This window comes from Colletes latitarsis, chromosome 1 (assembly GCF_051014445.1).
Source record: "Colletes latitarsis isolate SP2378_abdomen chromosome 1, iyColLati1, whole genome shotgun sequence".
NCBI classification, from domain to species: Eukaryota; Metazoa; Arthropoda; class Insecta; order Hymenoptera; family Colletidae; genus Colletes; species Colletes latitarsis.
In genome coordinates this window covers 41344612-41372166 of record NC_135134.1, presented here as the reverse complement: position 1 = coordinate 41372166, position 27555 = coordinate 41344612, and the positions used below count along the sequence as shown (strand labels likewise).

At 31.0% G+C, this 27555-nt stretch overlaps 4 protein-coding genes across 6 annotated transcripts; 1 reads left to right on the top strand and 3 right to left on the bottom strand.

Moving 5' to 3' along the window:
- Positions 1 to 1184: 1184 nt before the first annotated feature.
- Positions 1185 to 15567, bottom strand: Mas (trypsin-like serine protease domain-containing protein masquerade). Of its 2 annotated transcripts, none has more exons than XM_076782788.1 (12): positions 15517 to 15567; positions 15276 to 15424; positions 7722 to 8032; positions 7325 to 7358; positions 5581 to 6041; positions 5160 to 5342; positions 4897 to 5056; positions 4505 to 4684; positions 3965 to 4220; positions 3542 to 3819; positions 3022 to 3176; positions 1185 to 2745 (listed from the first exon to the last, which is right to left on the bottom strand). In XM_076782788.1, the coding sequence occupies exons 1-12, from the start codon at positions 15552 to 15554 to the stop codon at positions 2578 to 2580; spliced, it is 2373 nt and encodes a 790-aa protein (XP_076638903.1). In that variant the 5' UTR covers positions 15555 to 15567; the 3' UTR covers positions 1185 to 2577. The 2 variants fall into 2 exon arrangements, with proteins under 2 accessions (XP_076638903.1, XP_076638912.1); XM_076782797.1 differs by having other exon boundaries at positions 4897 to 5020.
- A 1125-nt stretch (positions 15568 to 16692) lies between these two features.
- LOC143351259 (BRCA1-associated RING domain protein 1) lies at positions 16693 to 20596 on the bottom strand. 2 transcript variants are annotated; one of them, XM_076782817.1, is made up of 10 exons: positions 20480 to 20596; positions 20152 to 20256; positions 19791 to 19979; positions 19379 to 19544; positions 19157 to 19237; positions 18846 to 19042; positions 17726 to 17962; positions 17468 to 17577; positions 17263 to 17381; positions 16693 to 17190 (listed from the first exon to the last, which is right to left on the bottom strand). In XM_076782817.1, exons 2-10 carry the CDS (start codon positions 20220 to 20222, stop codon positions 16822 to 16824), a joined length of 1539 nt encoding a protein of 512 aa, XP_076638932.1. In that variant the 5' UTR covers positions 20223 to 20256; positions 20480 to 20596; the 3' UTR covers positions 16693 to 16821. The 2 variants fall into 2 exon arrangements, with proteins under 2 accessions (XP_076638932.1, XP_076638963.1); XM_076782848.1 differs by lacking the exon at positions 20152 to 20256 and having other exon boundaries at positions 20480 to 20582.
- A 675-nt stretch (positions 20597 to 21271) lies between these two features.
- Magr (Iron-sulfur cluster assembly 1 homolog MagR) lies at positions 21272 to 23344 on the bottom strand. The gene is made up of 3 exons (XM_076775493.1): positions 23223 to 23344; positions 21964 to 22017; positions 21272 to 21790 (listed from the first exon to the last, which is right to left on the bottom strand). The coding sequence occupies exons 1-3, from the start codon at positions 23301 to 23303 to the stop codon at positions 21536 to 21538; spliced, it is 390 nt and encodes a 129-aa protein (XP_076631608.1). The 5' UTR covers positions 23304 to 23344; the 3' UTR covers positions 21272 to 21535.
- Positions 23345 to 23711: 367 nt separating this feature from the next.
- Positions 23712 to 27553, top strand: Eif3d1 (eukaryotic translation initiation factor 3 subunit d1). The gene is made up of 3 exons (XM_076777722.1): positions 23712 to 23977; positions 24061 to 24106; positions 25967 to 27553. The coding sequence occupies exons 1-3, from the start codon at positions 23804 to 23806 to the stop codon at positions 27433 to 27435; spliced, it is 1689 nt and encodes a 562-aa protein (XP_076633837.1). The 5' UTR covers positions 23712 to 23803; the 3' UTR covers positions 27436 to 27553.
- Positions 27554 to 27555: the final 2 nt, after the last annotated feature.

The following is a 27555-nucleotide window of genomic DNA, read 5'->3' as shown; positions in this document are numbered from 1 at the left end:
TTACACACATCTTTAGATAATATTATTTACGAAATATACTTTATGGGATTCGAATGAGTATTGGATTAAAAAATATCTTGTTTTGTAACTTTAATCCCAGTAACTTTAAAGAATGAAATTTTTAAATAACGATAGCGTAAGAAAATATTTCTTTTTCTATTTTTACAAATTTTCATGCTCGGCTAATGATTGTAACGGTATACACTCAAGACATAGTGATAACAAACGCTTAAATTTGCTATTCAAAATTGTTAACTAAATAATTATTGTAGATTGTTATTGCAATTTAGAACTCTCGACTCTTTATCTTAGTCTCTCTCACTCCTCATCTGTTTTCAATTTCTATCGCAGTCGCATGATATCAAGACGCTGCTAGATATAATAAATACAATACCAAATAAAAGTATTGGTACGGGTTATGTTTTATAATATAATCACCAGTAAATTGGAAACACAAGATATGTTATGAAATCTTGTTTTAAAACATTGCCATAAGCTTCTAAATTGTATGTACAGAAATCTAGAAAAATCGAACAATTGCACGATTAGTAATTATAGAAAATGTACAAATTTTTTTTAGCGAAAGAAAAGTATTGACACCTTTGTAAATTTAACGTTTTTATAAAACATCGATGTAAATATTTATAATGTTGGCGTGACTGTCGTATCCAGGGAAGTCCTGGTAGATGTAGCCAGATTTGATATAATTGAGTGCATCGACGGCTATCTAGTAACGACGAACTTCCTTTAGCGCCTAATGGGTGGTGGAGAGAGCAGACACATACGAGAAAGAAAGCGTATGTAAACCTTTCTTTGTCGCTCTAGAATCATCCCTAGTCCCTAGTCTAGTTGCCGCCATGTCTGCAGACGGTATCCATTCTTGATCGATTTGCTTATTTTTCTAAACAGTAAGCCTGAAATGATTTAACAGTGATTTAACTGTTTCGAAAGCGACAAAGAAAGATCTGCAGTCTGGTAACACTAGTTGAAATGAGTCTTCCTGTCCTTGCACAGGTCGAATACACCGATTTAGTTGATATTCTCCAACAGCTGAACGGCTACTTTGGTAGCGATGACGATGCGGTAAACTTCGACAAAATGGGCGATGGAGTTAACTTGGACTTAAGGTGGGTCAACAAGTACCCCACCTGATGACCATCTGATGATAGACACAGTGATACCTTGTAAGTCAGTGTATATTTGTTCGGACGAATTGTATATTATGCGATATTTCTTAATAATATTTTAGAAATTTCAATTATATTTTTTACATTCGCTCATACAATAAAACATTTGTTTTTGTAATCAATCTCTTGTATATAAATAATATAATCTATTATAATATCGTTCTGCATCGTATTGCTCGCTTTAACGATACAAAATGTTCGTGTTATATTATAACAAATTTTTTACAATGTTTTGTAGATTTATAAAAGACTTAACGACTAACTTTTATATTCACATTTAATATTTTTCATATTTTCAAATTGATAAGACTTTCTTACAATTATAATTTGAAGAATACATTATGGATGATGCAATAATGTACAAAGCAGCGCGGCGTTGTCTTCAAAGTTATTGGATTGTCACAATTGAATATAAATATGAAATAGAGTCAACTTCATAAAAATCACAAAAATAATGTACACACGCGGCGACATCGAAATACGTGGTCTTTTTATAGTGTGTTCTATTCTTCCTTTCCGAGAAATTACTTCGTTTTTTATGACATTGACTCTTACTTGCATTAAGCGACTTGAAATAAATAAATAACATGCATATCTGTCCTTATTATTAAATAATAATAGTTGGCTACTTAATCGAAACCGTATGTTGCGTAAAAAAATATCTTTGTCACCTAGTATTTACGCACTTGATGGCACGATTACTCGGAGAACAATCATAAATTAATCTTAATATATCTCATCAATAATGTTTAACTCCTACGAAATTTTGCAAAATTGTTTAAACTACAATAAACTTTCGCTTCTATTATATCATAAATGTATATTATGGTTCAACGAACAAAGGATCAAATTTGTTTAAACTGACAAAACATTTATAATCGATAAAACACTAAACTCATTTCTTTCTTCATCATGGTATTTACAAATTAAAAAAAAAAACTTTTTAGTTTTAGTATGCTCTTCGTATTTCGAAAACGACTTTGTTTCACCAAGAATTTCAATAACGTTAACATTTTTTCGAGCTATAAATAATTTTTTACCTTTGGCGAAAGTAACCCTAAAGTAGTTAAATTTGCAATTACGTATACAAAAAATTGCACAAACGGAAGTTTACTGTGTTACTACGTAAAATTATGTTAATATAACAAAATTTCATTTACCTTGGTAAAAGCTAAAGGTTCATGTTAAATATGTTACAAATATCGTAACATCATCAAAATTCGAATTTTGCGCGAATTTAGTTTTCATTTATCGTACATCAAAAGAAACTTCCTTTTGCAATCTTTGCTAGATACGTAACACAAAATGTTACGTCATCAAGCGCGTTAAGGTACTACACGTTTTCTTAATAAATAAATATCTTAATTTTCATAAATAAAATATAAAAAAGCTAAAGATTATTAACGGAAATAATTTGGTTGATCCAACCAATAAACGCCGAAACTTTGACGTAAACGCCAGGAACATCCAGTCTTCCACAACCAAAACCCCATGAAACAAGTCCAGCCAATTCGTAGAATCCGTCATCTTGGCATACTAGAGGACCTCCTCCGTCCCCCTAAATATTAAAATATCGCGATTGTGCAAATGTTCATATAAGAAATTAATCTACATATTTGTTAAGCGATACGCTTAAATTCTTCAAGGAATTTTCTTTTAAAAATTTAACAAAAATTAGATTTTGGATTATGCATTGTCAATTTGGACTGTATTTTAAAGCAATAAAATATACTTTTAAATAAGTTGTGGATAATTAATAATAAGACCAAAGTCCATTAACACTCGAAGCACTATCTGTTTCGCTACAATTAAAATATTTAACAATAATTATTACCTGACATGCGTCATTCCCTTGTTCCCCGCCAGCGCAAAAACTACTTGCTGGTAAAATAAAGATCTTCTCGGTTACAGCGTTCACTTTTCTTATACATTCTGCATCGCTCACGATTGGTATTTCAGCTTCACGTACTCTGAGAGGGATGGGGCCAGCTGTGCACATATATACATAAACAACTATTAAATATCTTGTTAATGTATTATAAAAAAGTTACCATTTCGTAAGTTAAACTCGAAAATAGCGTAACGTCGCTATTTTCTTTGCTGTTTTTAATACCTTTATTTACATTACATATTTTCTTTTAGAAATAACGCAACAATAATGTACACGGTACTGTGTATAGAATGTTTGCCTATCTCTAGAAGAAAATTTAAGGGGTGATTTTAAACATCACAATAAGAAATATAACAAATGTTAGATCTGTTCTTGAAAATTCAGCTTAATAATTTCCGGTTGATGGAGCAGGACTCAAATATGGATGATGTTAAAAATAAAAGTTTTTAATATAAAAATTTACCTTCCCCCATGTATCCATAACCGGTAACAGTGCATCGTTTACCAGCTGTATGGCTAACTCCTCTTGCAGGTAAACATACAAGGCAAACGCCATCTTTAAGCTCTGCTTGCCCGTGGAGTTTTAACAATGCGATATCGTTATCTAAAGTTTGACTGTTGTGATTGTGATGAATATAAGTTGTTGCCACTCGTAAAGTCTGAGCACCGGGACTCCCATACTTCCGAGTTAAATCATGATCGCCAACTCTCACGTAAATTGCATCCCCGGATCTCACGATACTACAAATAAAAATAATCTTAATGTAATAGTTATTAGTATTCCTATAATTACTCTGTCTACATCTAGGTGTAATTATCATTATCACGTGATAAATACTAATAATTTAAAAACTATGGGAATAAGTTTAGTAATAATAAATCATACTTTGTAACACAATGTGCTGCTGTAAGAACCCATTGGGTTCCGATGAGCGCGCCTCCGCAGAGATATTGATTGAGAGAATTAATCAAAGCAACTTGCCAACACCATTCATTCGCATCTGCATCTTCTCCCCCAACAACACGTGCTCCTCTATCCAAGCTACGAGCTTGGATTGGTCCGCGAGAAGTGCCTTTTACACCACATACATACTTACTGTACACAGGACTTCTCATAGTTGTTGTCATCGTTGTTGTTTCATCTATAAAGATAATAATGTCTCTTTAATTTTATATGAGGAAATATGTACACTAACATAAATTTTTTTTATGTGATTTTAAATACAATTATAGATATATTCTTTTAGTACATTCACTGGCATATTAAAAAATAATGCAGAACATAATTAAATAATTATACATATATCAACTGATTGTACAGTAAAAGTTTGGATGGAAAAAGGGTTGTAGTCAAAATATGTATTATTATAGTTACTTGTACAATAAAATACAAGTAAAAAACTTGCTGTTTCATTTTGTATCTTACATATTGTTGTTGTAGGTAGCGTTGTATATGGTCTCGATGTAACATACAAGGTATCGTTTCTATTAGTCAAAATTGGCTCGCTCGAATTTCCACCACTGAATTCTCGAATCAACGATTTTGGCGCGCAACACTGACGTCCTTGTTTCTTGCATTTGAATAAATTCGTCAGTTCGGCATTTCCTGCAAGAAAATTAATGCAAAATATATCTTGTACTTGGTTTGAACACTAAAATTGATTTTTGCAGAGGAATTCCAAAGCTATTTTTGTTGACAGTTTAATTTTGTATGGACCCAGTCGTATTAATTATTAATGTACTTTCTTTAAAATTGATGGCTTGATGTAATCACTTTCTATTAAACTAAAAGAGAAAACGTAAAAATATAATACTTACTGAAACAAGTGAAAGATAAATAGGATACGATACAGGATCCAGGGCACTCTTGGCGAGGATCTGGTGGCAAAGAAACAGTTGTAATTTGTGGTCTCGGTGTGGGTCTTGGCCTCGGCCTTGGAGTCTGATATGAAGAAGATGGTGTCACTACGCTTACTCTCTACGCGCCAACGTTTAATTTCAGTTTTTCTTTTTTTTTTTTACACACATTATCTTACTTGCCTTAATTTATTCGTTCTACTGAAAACAATAAATAGAATCACCTGCGGTGAACTTTTCGTGTTGTCGCAACAGATTGACCCAGACTGGCAGGTCGTTGTCTTTGCTATTATCAGATTCGGTCGTTCGCAGAATGCCGCCATAATAGTCAACAAGCAAAATCCAGGACACGGTTGTAACTTTGGCTGTGGTGATTTCGTGGTGGGTCGGACTGTTGTCGTTGTTTCCTAATTGTTCAATATTATTTCTATAATATTAGAATTGTTACTTCGTAACTATCAATTTAATCGAAAATTCGATAAATATTGCACACTCTGAAAGGGGCTCGATAATTCATTATTCATGATACGTTTATCGTTTGTAGTTTTCGGAAGATTTTAAGGTCACTTTTTAAACGAAACGATGGATTTAATCAAATATCTGATTGTAAGATTAGAGTTTACGTTTAATATTTAAACTTATTACCGTTTTCAAAAATGCATCGATGATGCAACAGGATCCATCATCGGGGCACTCGGCCTCTCCATCCACTTTGTCGCAAAGAAGCGCGAAAAATCCGCTAACGCATTCGCCCTTGCACGGTTTTTTCGGCGTAATTTTTGGTCTCATCGTGGTCGCTGGCTGTTTCGTCATTATATCGGTAGTAGCTGCTGTGGTTGTAACTATACTTGTAGAGACAGACGTGTTTGGTCTCGCAGACGTGGAAGATGGAGGGCTCTTGTACGATGTGCTGACACCAGTTTTCTCGTCGAAACGACTCGAGTTCGTTCTGTCGATCACCAATAATTCAGGCGGTGGAGAATCTCCAAACGCGTCTCTAGATACGCAACATTTGTATCCTGGTTTGCATAGACTGTCTATTACCAGTACAGCATCACAGTAATCGGCAATTCTTTCGGCCATGCAAATTCCAGTACATGTTTTCGCTGCAGAAAATAATCGCTACTTAAACTTCTTAATTTCTTTACTTACAACTGAATGAAATGGGAACTTGTGCTTGATTTTTTAACTGCCTAGTTATGATCATACATTTAGAAAATTTTCTTGTACTTATAAAAGGCCATCCAATAATTGTATTTTTAAAAAACCGATTTTCTTCTTTTTCTTAATAAGTTATGACACTAAGAAGAACATGAATTTAGAACATGACCTTATACAAACAGTAGCTCTTATGCTTGTTTTATTATATAATTCGCTTCACTTCGCTTGTGCTTCTAAATTATCTGTTATTAACAAAAACAAACAAAATGTTTTTGACCGATGTCAGTTGTTCCAATCGTGATCACCGATTTACATTTTGATACAGAACCGGATATTACTAGTGATAGCAATCATTATTAACACTTCTGGTATTGGCGAAAGTGGAGAAAAAATAGTGAGGTCATATTTACCGCGCTCGTTATCACAGCTATTTCGCGATGGACTAAATTTATGCTTTCACTTTGGGATAAGAAACCTCGTACGATATTTAAAAAAAACTAAATGTCAATTGATTGTTACTAACAAAGTAAACCCTTTATCGCACATAACAGATTTAAACTATCAATTTTAAGTTAATTCATATCACTGACACAATCTAAAATTGTAGTTTCATTTTAGTTTTCCTATAAGAAAATAACGCTAACTTTATTTTCAATAAATTATAACTGTTAGACTGGAAATTTGATGAAAATGATCTTGAAGGTGTTAACAGTAAAAACATACATGTATCAAAAATTACTTCGCTTAAAAAGAAACTTTTACAATTTTTATTCGTTATTCGCGAATCAAATTTGACACAACTACTAGGAACAGTTATAATTGTTACAATTTTTTGTCTGGGGCATTTGATGATCAACATTTCATGCATGGATATATTTGTTGTAAGAATATGATAATAAAAACATACTGTTCCAAGAAACATTTGAAATTTCAAAGGAAATAACATTTAAAAAAATAATCTCCATTATAATATTTCTCTCCTGGAAACGAGTAACTTCTGCCTCAAATATTTGTATCGTATTGTTAATAACAATACAGACATTTTAGATTTGCAAACGAAGCGAAATATTCGGTATATTTGCAACGTGTATAATAGTTCTGTAATTAACACAGATTTCTTCAGAAAATCTCTTACAATCTGCATTTGATTCTACTTCGTTATAAAAATGATCAACATTCTCTAAGGATGAAATTAATATACCGTCGTTGAAAGTATAAAGGTACATACTCGATGTTTTGTTGACTGTTTCCATCTGATTATCCTGGAAAACAAATAAAACATACTCGAATTCCATACTTCTATCTTTCTCGTAAAATATTTACTCAAATCTTCACACGTGTATTTTTAACGTGTTCAATTTATTCGTACACAGCGTAAAAATAATTTTAGGGGATTCGAAAATTTAACAAATTTTATACTAGAAATATTAAGATTTACTTTTATAATGGAAAATGATGAAAGGCTGTTTAAATTAATATTATAAGATAAGTCCAGGAGAGTTCAATCACTTTTTGTAGAAGATATCATAATATTCCTATCTTTCTTCCTTTCAGTTAAAATATTGGAAACATTTTTTATTCGCTAAGAGTTCCATTTGAATGAAAAATTATTTTTGACGACTTACAGGGGTGGTTTTTGGCGTGGCCATCGACGATACAGTCGTAGGTGGTGTAGTTGTCGAAAGTGTGGTCGTGTTTGGAGCTGTCGTCGTTACAGTTTTCACAGTAGTGATTGCTGTTGAGACCAAACTATCGTCATCTACATCGTTTTCAGAACTCGCGGTACCGTTTATTGGTGCTTCGATGCAACATCGCATACTGGTAGGGCATTGTACATGCTCGAGGACTTCGTAACATATTAATGTTGCAAACGCATGCACACATACCCCTGGACAGTCCGCGCTGTTGGCTGTACTTGTTATGGAGTCTAATAAACCTGCATAAACGAAATATTCGTGATATTAGGATGTCTAATAAATACGTTCGCGTCCAGAGTGGTACTTTTATACTTTATCACAAACTTTAACTGCATTACCGGGTGTTTTTAGAAAAGAATTTTTAGAAAAGAAGTTGTTTTCCACCACGATTCAAGTTTTTCGCTCCAAATCAACTTTTCTGCAAATTAAATTCGTCCTTTCACGAATAAAGTTTTTCTAGAAATTTGTTTTCTTACGCCATTGTAACGAAGATAAAATTTTATTGCATGTATGTAATAATACTTATACAAAAAATAGCATAAAATTAATTTAACATTAAAAGTATCGATTGGTCTAAAAAAAAATAAGTATATGAAATATATATAATATATAATATGTACATATTTTCATCGTCTAAACAATATCAACAGTGGATGACGATGCAATAGAACGGAAGATAGTTTGATACTAGATGATGACTTCATAACTTTTTTTACCGTTTATTAAAAAATTTATTTCGAAGAATATGCAGATTCATTATAATGTTTACTAGACTAATAAATGTTACAAAAAAATAAGCGATGCCAGTCGAAACGAAAAACAAATTCATACAGAAATAAGGAATTTTTTGTGTTTTTGCCATAAATGCGTAAGTTCGAAATTTTATAAGCAATCAAATCGAGTTACATTTTAAATACAAATTTTAATCATACATAAATTACTTACGTCGTAATAATAGTAACGATTGTTTAAATGTATTCTGAAGCTACTTTATACTTTTGGCGGTAAAGTTTATCTACGATGAATAAAACGTCTATCATAAATTCTCAACAGTAACTGTATATCGAGTGCAGGTGCGTAGGTACCGTGAGTCGAGAGAAATTCCTGCATACGTAATCCTACGCTCCACTTATAAAACAAAATGATCGAGGATGACTAAACTTGATCTTGACAGTCGGTTGATCTTGAATCGCAGTTAGTGATTTCATCCACTATCCTTCGTAAATAGTTCGGTTTTACTTCTATTGTATCTCTAATTCTCTACGCTTGTAACTCTCTACCTCCCCCATAGTTGCGACTCATTTTTGTTTCCTTTTGATCGCGTAGGTCGCGTCAGAAAATCACTGTTCTCCATTTTTTAATCCACGACATGTAATCTTCGACAAAAACCGTTTCACTCGTTTTTGATAACAAATAGTAATTAAATAGTAGTTACTCTGAAGCCTAATTTAGATTTTATTTTACTTGCATTGAGTTTATTTTTGTCGAGCATCTCGAACGATTTTTCCCGTAGACTTCTTCTGTGAAGTTTTTTGACAATGGAAGATCTTTCAAGTTTTATCGTCGTTTTGATCGAAGTAGCGTTTTAACGTTTAGATTGTTTCAACTCAACTATGTGGTGCAGTTAGGGCATATGTTTGCAAAGCGGTTTTTAGTGTCCCTAAAGAAAACCCTATGAAAGTTTATTAAAAACGATTGCATCTTGGCCTTCTGTGATGCATGAGCAAATGTGCTGCAGAAAATTTGCACGAACGATAGCGTAAGCTTCTAGCTCTTCATTTTGACAGGCATAACGGCCCAAACAAACATAACGGTAGTTAATTAAACGGCTCGACTCCATCGCATAGCTACCTTCGGTTCTACGTGTGCCTCTCCCAACGTAATCGCTTTAAGACAACACGACAAACGTACGTAAATCTACGGTCCATCGCTAAAGTCTACGCACGTTTGAAAAGGTTCAAGTTGTCTTATTGAAACATTCGATTATTTTATCTTGTCTATTTTCCCATCAATAAACCTCACGTTTCCGATAACGTTTGACCCTGTGCAGGCTCATAACATAACGGTTCCTCTAACATGTTTCACTGTCGAGCAAATGCTACCTTCCTGGTTTTCAATATTCGTTTGTTTCTGTACAATTTCTTTCTGTTCGTCGTCTGGAGATAAATTAATCTTAATAATTCAAAAATGAATAGAGTAACGGGTTGTAGGACATAGTTATATTAAAAATGGTAAGTTTCACAAATACAGTCTTAAATATAATTAATTATTTATAATTGCATTAAATATTTTCAAAAATTCAAGAATAAATTGTATTCCTTATTTGTTTCGTTGTCAATACTTTCATAATTGCTGAAATTTTTCTGGACAACAGTATCACAAATTAGAAAGCTACTAGCAACATTGTATATGGTCACTTATTTTATTCCAACTAATAATAATTATTAAATTTATAATTTATATGAACTCTCGATGCTAGAGACCTTTAAGAAAGGTTTTTAATTCATCTGTATACGTATTATCTAATTGTTGATATTAATAACTGCGCTAAAACATTAATAAGGAATAGAATTTATTCCTCGACTCGTTCTTTATTTTCTTGACTTGTGCAAAATATAACAATGTTAACTTTACGTTAATTACTTCTACATATTTTGATATTTCATCGCCAGTGGCTTCGAAGTTGAGCAAGATTTTGTCTGTTTCCGATATTCACAACCGGATGGCCATCGATAGCACCGTTAGCTGCTCGATACTGAAGTTTTAACTTACGTACTCTAAAGCAGGGACTGAAAAGGTTCCGAAAATAACTATTTCAAACTGTTACGTATCGGTTTTACATCGATTTTGTATTAGAGATCATCTTTAAAGAATTTTGCAAGATTTGATCTAAAATTTCTTTTTTAATTTACACTCTAGAAGCTTTGTAGCTTTAATAACAAATTCGTAATTAAAATAATAGTAATTAGTAATAAATTATATTCTATAATCGCACAAATAAGCTATATAATTTTTTAATAAATAAACTTTCTAACAGAGGTTGAAATTTCTAATATAGAAGAAAGGCAAAATCGATTTTCGATTCCCAGGAAAATCTATTGGTAGAAAATCGACTCGAAAAATCGAAATCGAACGTCTCTATTTTTCTATATTTTCTATATTTTATATTATCTATATTTTACTATTTACTTCTTCCATTTCAATCTTATATCGGTTTTATACCGATTCACAAAGGTTTCTAATTTTGTATCTATTCTTTTCCGAAGTCTACGTCGATTTGAAACGGTTTTGAAAATAACTGTTAATAACTGATATTTTAAGGGTTTTTAGTAGTTATCTGTCTAATCAATTCAGATTTTAAAAGCAATTCTTTCAATATAAAACCCATTCTTCGTATCAATGGACGTTTCATACTGTGATAAGTGTCCTTTTGTAACTCAAGTAAAGAAAGTAAGTGATTTAGATTAAAAAACACGGTTGTTAAAGTCTGTCAACACAAGGTTAGTTCTGATAAATAATCGATATCGAATCAATACGAAATCAATAAAAAACCGGTATAGTAAGAAGCTAGAACCGGAATCGATATATGCTACAACCTTTTCCACTCATAACAGTTATCATATCATTTAAATTTCCATAACTGTTTCGAGAACCAAAACCGATATCATAACAGTTTTAAAACCCTATTCTAAAGTCAAGATCGAGTAATCTGGTGATTAAGAATTTTCATATTTTTCAGAATATCAATTTCGTTTGCATTAAATTCGACAAACTAACTCTACTAATATTATTTTCAACTTTTAATTATTTTAGTATTAATTATTTAATTACGTATATGGGTTAGTAATTTATTTTTAATTTTAATTAAATTACATATCTGATATTTTGGAAAAGTTTCCGATAAACGTTGAATAATTGCTGGTGCCAATGTTACACTACTCTAGTAATTATTGTCCAAGCCTTTCATTTTAATGAACTTCTTCCACGCTTTCGTTTCAGCATGAAAAATTTCTCGAGGAAGTTATGAACACGTTAATGGCTTATTGGTAACAGTTTTATGGCATATACAGATAATAACAATATACATTAAAATTGCACAAGATTCAAATTTAAGTATTACTATAATTAAATTTTTAGTAATGTTCAAATACACGTTTCAAAGAAATATTATAAATGCTAATAAATATATAACTATTATTTTATATATAACGAAGAAACTGAACTTTGAAAGATATAAATTAATGGCGTGACTTGTTTATAGCAAATAAATTTAATAATTAAATGTATAAGAAACATAAATAATCGACATATTAGCGTATCCGTCCAATTAAAAGACATTAAAATAATAATTAAATTCTTCCTGCTATCGATTACATTAATATTTGTAAAATATTGCACTACTTTTAAAATTCCCACTTAGGCAGTAAAGCGTAGAAATTTATGCAACATAGATTAGATTAGATTAATTCGACACACTGTAATTTCAACGTACAAAATGAATCCTTTTAACGAGGACATGTAAATTAAAATATTTGCAAGTATTTGTCATACTATAATTATAGTAGGAAAAAACAAATTACATTAAACATATAAAGATTTCTCGACAACAGAATGAACTTTTAAAAAAATTACTATTTTTGCTTGAAACATTTTTCTAATTGTTTAAAAAGTTGATAAATCTGTTACCACTTGACGAATCTAATTAAAAACAGTAATTTTTGATGGAAAACTTTCTTTCTATCATTTATAATTTGCAAGTTACAAAATAAAATCAACAAATAACTGAATTTTTAGGAGTTAATTTCAAGCCCTCACACATACTCCATGTATGTATCCAAAGTTTCACAATTTTCTGAATTTCCGGGTTGAAGATCTTCCCTTATTAAAATTGTTTACATTAGAGAAACCTTGTAAAATTCTAAATAACGCTACTGTCGTTACAAACGCTGTAAAATACCAGATATGTCATTGAATTATCAAATATTTCTATAAGTCAATATTTTTAATACTATTAATATTTTTAAATTAATTCAAACAAATGTCGAGAACGTCTCTAGATATGAAAAACTGACATAACAGTTGATATGTTAAAAAAGAATTTCTCTTGATTTGTTCATTGCATATTATTATAAAAATGTTTGGATAAAATAGGTCGCGAATATATGACAAATTGAGTAATTAATTTTATAGACATTTTAATTCGTTACTCAAACAATAATTGCAAATTTCGAAACCAAACTTCTATTAAAACCTGCTCAGATCAGTTTAGAAGATAATTAAAGGATTTCGTAATTATATGTTGAACTATCTTCAATTAATGGAATTACAGATAAACATTCCTCGCTCGGTTTTATTACTTAAATACTTAATTGTATAAAACGGCAACATCGTCGTAAATTAATGGATGGTTACGGGTCAATATTAATTAACATTTTTGTTTATTACAAACTAAATAATCCAACCATGAAGCGATTAAAGTACTCGTATAAAACATCTCCAATCCGTTTGCGTTTTCTTTCGGAATGCAAAATTTTCTGGGTACCCTTAGAAACAATTTTTAGTGGGGTTTTAAGTAAAATATTCAAACCAGATTATTAAGATAGTTAAATAAAAGTGAATGTTTTATTTTCAAATACTCTGTAAGCTATTCACTCTTTTCAATATTCTTGAAAGTATTTGTAATCTTTAATCAATTCAAGTTCAAAAATTTTTTAAATATACTTTTAAAATTACTAGTAATAATCTTTTTAGATATATTTTTACGCAGTTATATTTATAGACAATCATTTTTATTATTATTTAAATAATTGCACATAGCCTGCGGTTTGGTGTTTTAAATGGCTGCCATGATTTGTGTTGTATTCACCCGAAATAAGGAATTCCAAAACGATTTTAATTTATGTACCAGTAACATCGTATACAATAGAAAATTATAAAATGTGATGAATTGACACAATTTTGATTCACACGATCAATTATTCAATATGTGTGTCAAACTTAAAGAGTCACGAATCACGGCAGCCATTCAAAACAATAGACAGCAGGAAACATGCAATAACTTAAACAATAATAAAGGTTATAGAGAAATGACTAAAAACATGAGAAAAATTTAAAAATCCTGGCTCTATAATTATACATATAATAAGTCTTTAATTATAAATTAATTCTTTAATAATTCTTTTAATAATTTTTTTAATAATTCTTAAAAATCGTCTAAAGTCGACGTCCCTAAGTGTGAATACCCCTTTAACGATTGTAATGTCGCTCCAATTCGTAATTGCTAAATAAAATGTGTTGATATCTTTAAGTTAATTATTTACTAAAATCACATATTTTCCAAGCATTAAATTCCGAAATTGGACACGTAAACAATCCTTAGCTATATACGTATTTAAGACAACGTGTGCTATTTCTTATTTCCCTGGTCATACGTACGAGCTACGATTACTACATAGTTACGCGTATGTGTATCATTGCACACTTCTCAAGTTTACCTTCTCACCAACGGTGGATTGAACGTTCGTTATCCGTATTGCGCTGTGCGACTCCTAAGTGGGACAGTCGCATCCTTCTAGATACTACCTGTACGCAGCGTACGTTTGCAAACGCGAATTTCTATTTCTCGAAACCTCCGCTACTACGAACTGATTATATTTACAGCCATTTTCTGTTAAGTCCAACGAACCATCCACAACTCGAGTCGACGAATCGTTAAAAATCGTTTGATGATTTCTTGCGAATTCCTTACACGGGTCTTTTTTTTTAACATAAAAATCAATCTTTGCTTAAACAATAGATTTCCTATCTAAGAACTGTACTCATAACAAGGTCGGAATTCACCATAGAATCAATGTCTTACGTTTATCAAAATTATGTAACACTAGTTTTAGTTTGCAAATTTAACTTTTTGCATTAAATTTCTATACGGGGTAGAACGAAAGAAAGTAAATCACTGAAGTAAAAAATTATTAAGGGAGAATTCTTTCAAAAGTTATCAGTGAATACTAAAAAGACAGGCTTCACATTTAAAGAAATAACAGAAATATACGAATCAAATTATCTAGAAGTTTACTTCTTGCTATTAGTTAATAACAGCGGATTACAGTTACATTGGGTACTTATTCAGTTTCCTGTCGCTCGTCTTCGTATCTAAGTATAGTTTACCGGAAATCATAATATATAACAAAATTATCGGCTAAAAGCAAAAGAAAGTGTCGTAGTTCATTGAAGCATTACCATCCATAGTGGATTCTCAAGTAGCAAAGTTTCACAGCAGAACCTTATCAATCCATTAGCTGCCATTTTCAAACATAGACCAAAGCATCAGCAAAAATATTTCCATTCAAAATAAATATTAAACATAAATGAAAATTAGAAAAATCCAAAAAGAAAAAAGAAAATATTTTTAGCAAATGCTCGACTTTAACAAATAAAACGGCAGAGGTGATGTTCGTCGCATATAAAAATAAGTTGTTGATTTACCTGAAAAGAAGCTACCAGCCAAAGAGTCGTCGTCCTGAGCAACGATCGATCCCGTAAGTAGGAGAAAAAGGACGATGCCCCGGGGGACTGTTCTCAGTATCATCTTCAAACTCCCGCGTTCCTTAACTTCCTCCGTCTCTCTTTCCGTTCTACAATTTCAAGACGTAACCGCAAAAACAACTGAAGGGAGACGCACTCTGTTGTTATCCGGTTCGAACACGTGCGTGTCAAACTACTTTACCGCGAGTTCGGCAGCCACGGTATTATGCGAGCCCGCATTGCCTGCTTGGCTTGTTTGACTGACTGACTGACTAACTGGGGAGGTACCGGGGCCCACTTGTGGGTCAGGGTGCGGGCCCCCTCTTTTACGCTGGTCAGAAAAAGGAGAGAAAAGAACAAAAGCGGAGAAGCAGAGAGAACGATCGACGTCGTCCGACCTCACCGAGAATCATTCAGAAAAAGAGGGAGGGGTTGTTGGTATGAATATTGGATACCATTCAAAACCTGCATCTTTCAGCTATTATTACAAGTTTTAATTTATATAACCTAAGATTATAGAAAATCATTGGGAGGAGAAAGCTGGTAGCTCGATCGAAAAACAATTACCGAGAACAAGTAAATCAACAACGATCAAACTTATCAGTTAATAATTAAATTTCATTAACTAACGTTGTAGTTTCTAATATACTTCTTATTAAACCTTATTGCAATCCATTTGCTTTAATATTACTATTTTCAAATACCAGCAACTTGTTATATTAAACTTCTAATTATTATGTTACATAGTAACATAAGTAATGAAATTGAACATTAAATATTTTACTAATGTAATTTATATGATTTTATTACTATGACATACTAAAATACCAGTAACATACTATTTCTAAAATTATTAATGTCCCCTTTTTATCATTACGATCAATTTGCGATTTATTTTTTTTAACTTAATGTATTTTTTTATTCACCCGTCTTTGCTTATGTTAAATTTTTCTTACTGTCTGTTCTCAAGTATATTAGGATCTCTTGCTTTTCTCTATATTCTACTATTTTCGTACTGTTCTTCCTCTTTACCTCTCTCTTACTCCCCTCCAGTCTTTTTTCTTTCATTCTCTCTTTCTCACGGCATACATATAGATGTATATGTGCACGACTAGCGGTACTTTACCCGTAAATGTACGAGATACCGTACGATATTTCCCTTTGGAATTTATCGTTCTTTGCGCAATGGTTGATCCCCCGTAATCATAGTACAGAATTAAAATATTTCTTAATTTATAAAATTAAGCAAAAAGTTAAATGCTTTTATATGAAATTTTATTTTTTACTTAGAATATTTTAAGTGCTGTTAAAAAGGTGTGCAAACAAAAACATGCTCTTTTTTAATAATATGTTTAATGACAAATAATGAAACGATTATTTATATTTTATCGAACATATAAATCATTATGTTTGCTAGTCAAATTATTTTACAAGGTGTAGTTACAATAATAAAAACATAAATGCATTGCTTTCATAGGAAACAAAATAAAGCATTCATAAGAATTTACTATAAACCTAGATGTGATGGATCAACCAATGTAAATGTTTCTATACATTCAATTAGCCATATAAGTGGTAATGATTTTATATGAGGCATATTATATTTTATACGTGGTTCGTCTCTTCCTGGTACGTATATAATATAATGAGTACACTTATATAAAGAATGAGAAGGATTATTGGCAGTATGAAAAGGAGTAATTTTTTCTTTGTTTTTTGTATCGTCTGGACGTGGTTCTCTTGACAAAACCGACCCATTACCTTCACAAACAAGCCTTATTAAATCGGTTTTTTTTAATAACATCCCACTTACATTATAAAGCTTGTTTGGTTGCAAAGCAAAATAAAAATAACATTGGTCGAAAAGACCTGGGTTCTGAAACCACGATTGAAATTGTTCAAAATATTATTAAAATTCTTTACATGTAAATTATATAATTAACTTTACCTGATTCTGTGCATTTTCTCTGGCTTTCCTTGGAATACCTATAATCGGTGAACCATTAATTTCGAACGGTTCTAAATCCACTGCTAGTATGTCATCTACATCCATAACTAATTGAATCCCTTATAATATAAAAAAATAGGTAAAAATTAAAGTTTGTTCATATGTCTATATTAACATTTATAAATTATTTTGTTAACTATCTTACATTCACTATTAAGTAACCAGTTTCCACGTACAAGTGCTATCATTACTTCGTATGATAATTTTACAATATTTTTGTTATTTGCTTCCACTATGACATGAGTTATGGATGATCTAAAATATGATTCTATAATATGTTTTTAATCTTTCCCAAATTTTGTTATTGTTGTATCAATTTAAACTTATAGCATATTATAAATTATATAGATTACATTGTAAACGAGTACTATGTTATAATAGTGTACAGTAACTAATAACATACCGAAATACAGATGTAACTTTAATTTTATGTTTTAATGCCACCTGATGTAGACATTTATTATTTTCTTCCCGCAAATTTGGCGCATATACAACAAATTTAGTTGATGATTGCGTATTAAAAAATGATTGATCTAAAGTACTATTTAAAGTACAATTCAAAATTGCATCTGTTTTGTCATTAAACTGGCGTTTTTCCGACAAAAGATTCCAGATTTCTGTAGATGGCTCACAATAATCTCTATGGTACAAGGACATTGCATAATAATTAAAAAATATTGTATTACAATAAACAACCTAAATAAGATATTAATGATATATTCAACATATCATTAATAATTTCATTTAACCATTAACTATGTACAGTAGTGCCCACTTAAGTGACCACGCTCGGGACCGGCCGCGGTCATTTATGTGGGCATGGTTACTTCTCAGAATTCAACGGAGATAAGGAAAGAGCATAAGTGCGAATGAGATACAATAGCTGGCACCCCTGGGAAAAATTTTAATGGGAGATTCTAGGGGCTAAAATAAGCCGAAAATCAAGAATACCAATTTGTTGATGGAGGCTTCGTTAAAAAATTATTGACGTTTAAAGTTCCGCCTGTAGAACGGCATTCTGCGAACTGCTGCGTACGCGTGATCGTGGTTCTCACTCAGAAAACTGTGAGGCTGTCGATATGTCACTAAATAGCGTTTCTCATGCTGAATGAGAACCACTATCACGCGCACGCAGCTGTTCGCACATTGCCGTTCTACAGGCGGAACTTTAGACGTTAATAATTTTTTAACGAAGCCTCCATCAACAAATTGGTATTCTTGATTTTCGGCTTATTTTGGCCCCTAGAATCTCCCATTAAAATTTTTCCCAGGGGTGGCCGAACACCCTGTATACAATGTATCGATAACGACCGGCGTCAAGTTTATACACTCGACACGGTCGATATTCGAAACCGCTTAGTTTCTAAGAATTGGTGGGGACAACCGCGGACACTTAAATGGGCAAAAATGAGGTCACTTATGTGGACGCTACTGTAATTGTTATTTATGCAACACTATAAGCTAATGTCAGTTATTTATGTAGTGATTATTTTTTAAGAAAAGTATATTCAAAATGCACATACATAGGTTTTTTTCCATGTTTATCAAACACATCCTTCTTAGCAGAATACTGTAAAAGCAACTTTGCTTCTGCTAATCTATTATTTATGGCAGCATCATGCAATGGTGTTCTATTTTCTGCACCTGGTATATTAGGAGATCCACCACACTCTAAAAGTAACTGACATATCTTTGTAAAACCATAGTTTACAACTTCTTGCTACAAAGAAAAAAATATAACTAGAACAATAAATACTATACAATTGTAAAAATATACATTCAAATTATCAAACTTTTTAAACGGTTGTACTCTAGAATCAAGTAGATAACCTACTAAAGGAGTCCAACCGGCATTGTCTTTTGTATTTGGATTTGCACCACTAGCTAATAAAGCTCTTACACGATCTTCATTATTCTAAAAAATTGTTGGTTTATCCAATTAAATTTATTTAATGTTTATAGATATCTTAAACTTCCAATATATGTATATATATACATATATACATATATGTATATATATACATATATACATATATGTATATATATACATATATACCTTTAAACACGCAATATGTAAAGGAGTTTCTCCTTTTGTATTAGGTTTATTTATATTTTTCTTTGGTACGCTTCGTTGTCTTTTAGTAATATTAGATTCTGAATTCAGTGTTATCAAAGGTATTTGTTCAGTACTTTGAAAATTTGTAGTTTTATTCCATAAATCTCTGAAAAATTTATATTAATTTTGCATCAAATATAGAAGTTTATATTGTATAATTAATTAATATAGTACATAACTAAAAGTGCTATTTTATAATAAATAAGATATTAATAAAATTATCATATTTTATGTATTTATTTTCATATTTAAAAAAATATTCAAGTTTTAAGAAGAATACTTATAATAGACAGAATTTCTTTGAATACTAAAGGAAATGAAGCGCTTAATGCATTCTTTTAAATTTACATACTTTTCTTCTACTATTTTTGCAATAATATTGCAGTATGATGTAAGACTTTTAATCATATGATCATTATGTATTTCAGTCGGTTGGACTGGTGTATTACATTTCATACATATTGAATCATTTCTAACACATTGTATGCAAAAGAAATGACCACAATTAGTGTATCTCATTGCATTTATTGGTTCGTTTCCACTGTAATAAATAAAAGGATAATATACTTACATATTTTGTTGAAAAATATGCACAAAATATACAAAGTTTAAAAAGTACATATGTAGTTCAAATTAATGCTAAATTGAATTAGTAAATTATAGATATTCAAAATGTAAAATACAGATTATTATATTTTTCTTTAAAATATTACCACTTGTTGCATACAAGCACATTCGCGAAGTTTTTAAGGGATTTACGAGTATTTTTCCATGAAGTATTCATGTCTTTAACACTACTGTATAACAATACACTGTATCTGAAAAATTGTTTGCTCCACTATTCTTTAACTTACAAATATCTATCAAAAAACATCTAAAGTTTATTTTACATTTTTTTTGGAAAATATATTTAAATGGATAAACATTTCTCAAGTATTCATAATGTAATAAACATTACGTTTATTATTATTAATATAATGTAAATGTATTAAAACCAACAAAATGAACTGAAATTCTGAAAGTTGATGCTTTTAAACAAACTTTTGAGTCAGGTCAAGGAGTCTAATGAGATCCAAACAGTTTGGATCATGGAGCCCATAATATGAACCAAACTGTGATTGGGCATCTACCAATTGGGCGCGAAATCACGTTATAAACCTCTCACAGCTTATTGCAATGTTGCTAAATATGCCAGGTTTTTCCGCACATGCGCAAAGAAAATGATAAAGGTACGTTTTCACGTGATAGTAAACTGTAGTATAGCGGGTCTGCGAAACCTTTTATTATATAACATTTAATTACTTTTAAAATGGCATAGAATAAAATGATTTCAATATCTGTTCGTGTTATTCACGCGACATTGGTTTTGCTGTCGCAACATCAACAGTAATGTCACGACACTAGCGACACCAAATTGCAAGTAGTTTGTTGCAACTTGTTGCAATCTAGCGACGATGTATGTAATATGTATACTATGTATATCATACGATATGAATAGATTGTATAGGCATGAAATAGCGAGATTTCGAAATTTTATAAGCAGCGAAATTTGAATAGCCTTTTATATTGTAACATTTATATTAAATAAGAATACTGAAACAGAAAAGTAGTCAATTATTAAACCCCAAAATTCTTTTTGCCCTTGTTAGTCTGTAGGAATATCGAAAATTTCTCAAAGAGCTGGCTATATTAAGAAAATATGTATCATAAATTTCTATGAAAAGGTATTGTAAGGTATTGTTAACAGATAGACAAATAAAACATTGAAATTAAGGACATTAGGTTTGCATTCATTAACGAATCTAACATCAGAATCGTAAATACATACAAAGATTAAAGAAAATAAGTTTACTATATATTAACAATAATCATACATGTTTATGTACAACTTACTTATGTAATTAAATAAATAAAATTAATTACATTATATATTTTATTTAATTGTTATTACTTCCAAATGAGATGTACTAGCATTATCACATTTTCAGTAGAATACTATAATAAAAGAATCGTTCTTTCATTAAATTATATTCAATTCATATTTGTCATAAGTGAATTATCTGTATTTACTACAATGTGTACACATGTACCGGTGAATTATACGGAGAAACTTTCTCCGCAACCGCAAGTTCCTTTGATGTTTGGATTATTAAAAATAAACTCTGAACTCAATTTGGATTCTACAAAATCCATTTCTGTGCCTAATAGGGATAACTGTGCTTTTTTATCAATCATTATGCGAACACCATCTTGAACAACTTCTTCATCAAGTTTAGACTTCTCTTTGGCATAATCAAGAGTATAACTTAATCCATTACACCCCCGTTGTTTCACGCCAACTCGTAAACCAATCTGAAAACAATATACAAAACTTTGTCCCTAACGTACTAAATTACTTTAAAAGTCAAACAATTTATTATATTATTTTTACAAGTAAGAGGTAGTATTATTTACTGGTTTCCAAATCATATAATGTGGGGTATTTCAAAATTTATATGCACACTACATGTATTATATTTACTCACATATTCAGTTTTGCCTTGTAGCAAATCCTTAATCTTTTTTACTGCATTTGGTGTCTGCAATAAACACAATCATAAACTTCAATAAATAAGTAAAGATGAAAGAATGCTATACATTATTAGGTTGGTGCATATGAAATGTCAGATTTTATGTATTTTCTTGAATTAGAACCTTATAAAATCTCTAAAAAACTTATAGACAGACTAATGCAATGATTACCACATTATCCATATATAACATTGGGCATATACTTATGAACACATGAATAATTACATTCTCATTGTCTCTGTCATGTTATATAAACATTTCTTTAATTTAATTCACAATATTTCTTATATAGGGGAAATAGATGGATGAATCAGCTGATACAGATACAGGCTTTTTGAAAGAAAGAAAAGAGTTCAAGTTTGATTTTTGTTATATTGTTTGCTATTTAAAGCTTGGAAACTTATTTTTAGAGAGTATGTCACAATTTTATTGTATATATGTATATATGTACATATCTAAACTTTTAATTTTGCTAATGCTGTCATCTATAGGAAAATGTTACAAATTTTCAAGATAACCTAACAATTAATGTATGTGAAACTATTAACCACATTAATGACATTAAAATAATATTTAGTGATATACTTTACAATTTTTGTAACATCAAACCATATTCATCACAACTGCTTATAACAAATATCTGTTGTAACTTTTTATATTAGATGTTGCATAATTATAAACTAATTCAAATGATGATACAAATTCATAGTAATGACAAAATAAAATTAGTTTTTTCTTATTAATAAAAATATTCCAATTAATCATTTCAATCTTTAATCTTTTGATCAATTGTTAAAAATCTTTGAGTATAGAATATATTTAATATCTATAAAGAATGTTAATGAATCAATATAATGTGACAAAATAGGAAATCACTAAAGTATTCCAGAAGAAAACATAAAAATAGAAACAAATATAGTCTACATTAAATTATTATTTTAATATGCTTAATAGAATATGTATGAAAGTGTAGTTATTTTTAAGACTTATCATATTCAAGCCTTGAATTATGGAAGAAATAAATACTAAATTCAAGAAATTTAATTCATTTACAAACAAAAATTGAACTTACGAGATAGTTTCAATGTAAATTGAGTCCTAACCTTAATTTATCAAATGTGCTTCACTTTCATTTTCATAACATTAATAAATACTATAAATATATACAATAATCTACAATTACCAGATGTATACTAGTTAATTATCCACTCACTAAAGTAAGTGCAGCTTTTGTAGAAAATATTTTTCTGCCTTTGACAGCCCGAACTGTCGCTGAAGCCACAGTAGAAGACATTTTGATTTGAATAGTACGTCATAGTCTACATTACAGTAATAGAGTGTAAGAAAGTAAAGGAAATTATTTCTCACTAGATATTTTGGGCTCGACTAGCCGGTAGAGGGATAAAGTCGAAAAGGCAATATGGTGTTTTTAAACCATAAAACATTTGTTGTTATTTTAGAGTATTTAATTGTTAATTAAAGCAATTAACTGCACTAAAGAATTATTATTAAGCGAGAGCAATAGTCAATTAATGTTATATTCATTCGTTAAAAGTTTTGATTTATTTACATTCATTTTAAATTTATTTAAAAAATATATAATTGTAAATCACTCTTACGGTTTTATTGTTCCTCGTTCAACATGACTAGTATCTACTGAAGTCGACTATGGGTGAACGGTATGAATAAGCCTTTAGGTTTTTATGTACAATTTAGTGCAATGGCGTTGCCGGTTCTTCCGGCAAGTGGTTAGTGCAATCACATCTTCCCTCTTTCATGTTGTAAAAGTACAGAATGACGGACGACGTGGTGATTCTGGACGACCCTGTTCAGAAAGAAGAAGAGGTAGCTCATTTCCAAGCACCTGCAGTTCAACACAATCCTGATGGATGGGGTCCTTGTGAATTACCTGATCAATTCAAGGATATACCTTATCAACCATTCTCGAAAGGCGACAGATTAGGCAAGGTGTGTAATTAACATTTGTTGAAAACATATTACAAACGTTTTGTAAATGTCTTATGTGTCTTTTTAATTACTTTCTATCTTAGATATCTGACTGGACTACACCAACTTTCCAAGATAAAAAGTTTCCAAGTACGTATAACTTTTTACATCGACGTAACCTACAACTTTACATTTTTCTATAGCACAAATATTTTAATTTCTGTTGTGTTAGTTGTTATTCTTTGATATGCCAATTGCAAGCATTACAATATTTATTTTATCAGTCTACATTGTTTCTCTAATTTAATTAATTGTAAACTCTCTGAGATATAAGATTTATTTGATTATTTTACATTAATAAGTATTGACTATTGTCTACATTAGTAAGCAATATTAACATGTGCAGTATATTGTGAAATTATGGAAATGTTTCTTTTAGTAGCTTTAATTTTTCAGAGTATTTTTTATATAAAAATGAATAATGTCCATTAAAATAAAAATTTTTATACAGTGATTTATACAGGGTGTTCAGCCACCCCTGGGGAAAATTTTAATGGGGGATTCTAGAGACCAAAATAAGACGAAAATCTAGAATACCAATTTGTTGATGGAGGCTTCGTTAAAAAGTTATTAACGTTTAAAGTTCCGCCCGTACCGAATTTTTTTCTCGAAAATGCGTAAGATTTCGGGGGTATGTCTATTCACCAAAAATGATTGTAATTGACCCCCGCAACCGAAAATAATTTTTCCAGAACGATTTGAAATTTTTAAATTTATTTGTTAATAACTTTTTAACGAAGCCTTCATCAACAAATTGGTATTCTTAATTTTCGTCTTATTTTGGCCTCTAGAATCCCCCATTAAATTTTTTCCCAGGGGTGGCCGAACACCTTGTATGTCACTTTAATCTCTTTCTCACATAAGATCAATGTTTATAAGTATTAAATTATGCAAGATATTTTTTATTTTAACCACTTTAAGATCTATTGCTTTTAAAGATATGAATAAATTAATTAAGAAAAAAATGTAGTCGTTGTAAAGGTCAAAATTATAAAACAGTTCTCTTTTAAACATCTATTTATCAAAAATTTTATAGTCATTAGCATCTTTTTAGTTGTGATACTTTGATACCATCACCATAGTGTTAAAGGTAATAGGTGCAATAATTCCTGATAAGAAAAATTCTAGTACTGTAAGATTTGGTGATTAAATTAGCTAACTGATACTTTTAAGTTAAAAGTTTTAACTCTTTACTTTATAATTTGTAACTGCACATCTCACACTGAATCATTTATATGCTAAAACAATATTTAGTGTGCCTTTATTGATTATATGGAAATTAATGAAATTATAACAAGAAAATTTAGAAATTAATATTTTTTAAACACATTAAATATTAAGTAATAATACAAAATGCTATTAATTTTATTATGCATGTAAATCATTTTTGTTATGTTTAGACTATAATTTGTGTCACAGGTGCAACTATTAATTGTTATATTTGATTCATAATATGTACCATAAATGTGGCTTGATATAAGGCAAGAGATTAACAATTTCATGGTCCTTGATATTGTACACTTTCTCATCATTGTTAATGATAGGTGGTCTCTACTTCTGTTACAGAAGTTCTGTATTGTTGGTTTTATATTTTTTGCACAAAGAAGCACATTCAGTAGTGCCCACATAAGTGACCGCGGTTATCCGCATCAATTCTTAGAGGTCAAGCGGCTTCGTCACTTGACACTGGTCGTTATCGATACATTGTATATATAGTTTCGGGTGCCAGCTGTTGTATCTCACTCGCACTTATCCTCTTTTCTTATCTCCGTTGAATTCTGAGAAGTAACCATGCCCACATAAATGACCGTGGCCGGTCCCGAGCGTGGTCACTTATGTGGGCACTACTGTACTTATCTAAGTCTGACTTATAGAAGATGAAGTCTATTCTCTACAAATACAGGGCGTTAACCATTAGTGGTATGATTCTATTACTTTTAATATTTTTAGACAAGTATACATCACAGTTTGGTTCTGGTAGTCAATATGCATACTATCACGATGAAGATGAAACAACATTCCATCTGGTTGATACAACCCGTGTACAGAAACCAGTTTACCAACGTGGTGGTCGTTTCCGACATAATCAAAGGAATCTACGTGGTCGCGGAGGACAACGGGGTGCGTTGAGTCAGATGCAACAACTTGGAAAATTGAAACTCCGTGAAAGAGAACGTAAAGGGCAAACAAAACGCTGGGGTAGACAGCAAGGTTTACGTAATCATAAAAATCAACCACCGATTAAAATTCGTGATGCATCCGTTACTGTGAGACCTGATTGGGTAACTATCGAAGAAATGGATTTCCCACGCTTAGCAAAACTATCTTTACCTAGTGTAAAGGACGGAGAAGATATTTTGTGCTGTGGTTCTCTTGAATATTACGATAAAACTTATGATAGAGTAAATGTTAAGAGTGAAAAACCACTACAAAGAATTGACAGAATCTTCCATACAGTTACTACCACCGATGACCCGATAATTCGTAAACTTTCAAAGACAGAGGGAAATGTTTATGCCACAGATGCAATTTTGGCAACAATTATGTGCTGTACTCGTAGCAACTATTCTTGGGATATTGTAATTGAGAAAATTGGAGATAAACTATTCTTTGACAAACGAGATAATACTGAATTTGATTTGCTAACTGTGAATGAAACCAGTGTTGAGCCACCACAAGATGACGGAAATTCTTTAAATTCTCCTAGAAACTTAGCTTTAGAAGCTACATTTATTAACCATAACTTTTCTCAGCAAGTATTAAAATCTAATGAAGCGCGATATAAATTTGAGGAGGGAAATCCATTTATATCAGAAGAAGAGGAAGGTGATGTTGCTAGTGTCGCGTATCGATACAGAAAATGGGATTTAAACAATGACATTGTACTGGTTGCAAGGTGTGAACATGATGCTGTAATGCAAGGACCTAATAATGAAATGCAATTTTTAACAATCAAAGCATTGAACGAATGGGATTCAAAGTTAGCCAATGGTGTTGAATGGAGACAGAAATTGGATACACAACGTGGTGCTGTATTAGCAAACGAGTTGCGTAATAATGCATGCAAATTGGCTAAATGGACTGTTCAAGCGTTACTAGCAGGTTCGGATCAACTGAAGTTTGGATATGTATCAAGGGCTATGGTTAGAGACTCGAGCAAACATGTTATTCTTGGTACTCAACAGTATAAGCCAAATGAATTTGCAACGCAAATTAATCTTAATATGGATAATGCTTGGGGTATTTTGCGATGTATTATTGATATCTGTATGAAGCAGAAAGATGGCAAATATCTTATTATGAAAGATCCAAATAAGCCAATGATAAGATTGTATGATATTCCGGATAATACGTTTGAAAGTGAAGGCGAAGAAGATGAGGACGACGATGAGCCTGTTAACGATGCTTTTCAAAGTTAATAGAGATTTCAAGTTCTTCTCGGTTTCTAAGGATGATTGACTTAAAAGTCATTGATTTGTACCATGAGCATACCTTGTAAAAGGAAGAAATTGGGCAAATAAAAAAATTTTAATTAAATT

Coding starts and splice junctions, on each gene's coding strand:
- Magr (XM_076775493.1), bottom strand. CDS start 23,303: ATGTCTTCTACTGTGGCTTCAGCGACAGTTCGGGCTGTCAAAGGCAGA. Junction 22,018..23,222: donor CAAAAGCTGCACTTACTTTA/GTGAGTGGATAA, acceptor TGTTTATTGCAG/ACACCAAATGCAGTAAAAAA. Junction 21,791..21,963: donor TACAAGGCAAAACTGAATAT/GTGAGTAAATAT, acceptor TATTGTTTTCAG/ATTGGTTTACGAGTTGGCGT.
- Eif3d1 (XM_076777722.1), top strand. CDS start 23,804: ATGACGGACGACGTGGTGATTCTGGACGACCCTGTTCAGAAAGAAGAA. Junction 23,978..24,060: donor AAGGCGACAGATTAGGCAAG/GTGTGTAATTAA, acceptor TTTCTATCTTAG/ATATCTGACTGGACTACACC. Junction 24,107..25,966: donor CCAAGATAAAAAGTTTCCAA/GTACGTATAACT, acceptor TAATATTTTTAG/ACAAGTATACATCACAGTTT.
- LOC143351259 (XM_076782817.1), bottom strand. CDS start 20,222: ATGAATACTTCATGGAAAAATACTCGTAAATCCCTTAAAAACTTCGCG. Junction 19,545..19,790: donor GCAAAAATAGTAGAAGAAAA/GTATGTAAATTT, acceptor TAAATTTTTCAG/AGATTTATGGAATAAAACTA. Junction 17,963..18,845: donor AAACATGGAAAAAAACCTAT/GTATGTGCATTT, acceptor CTTGTACCATAG/AGATTATTGTGAGCCATCTA.
- Mas (XM_076782788.1), bottom strand. CDS start 15,554: ATGCGGGCTCGCATAATACCGTGGCTGCCGAACTCGCG. Junction 5,343..5,580: donor TCGATGCATTTTTGAAAACG/GTAATAAGTTTA, acceptor TTGAACAATTAG/GAAACAACGACAACAGTCCG. Junction 2,746..3,021: donor AAGGGAATGACGCATGTCAG/GTAATAATTATT, acceptor TTTAATATTTAG/GGGGACGGAGGAGGTCCTCT.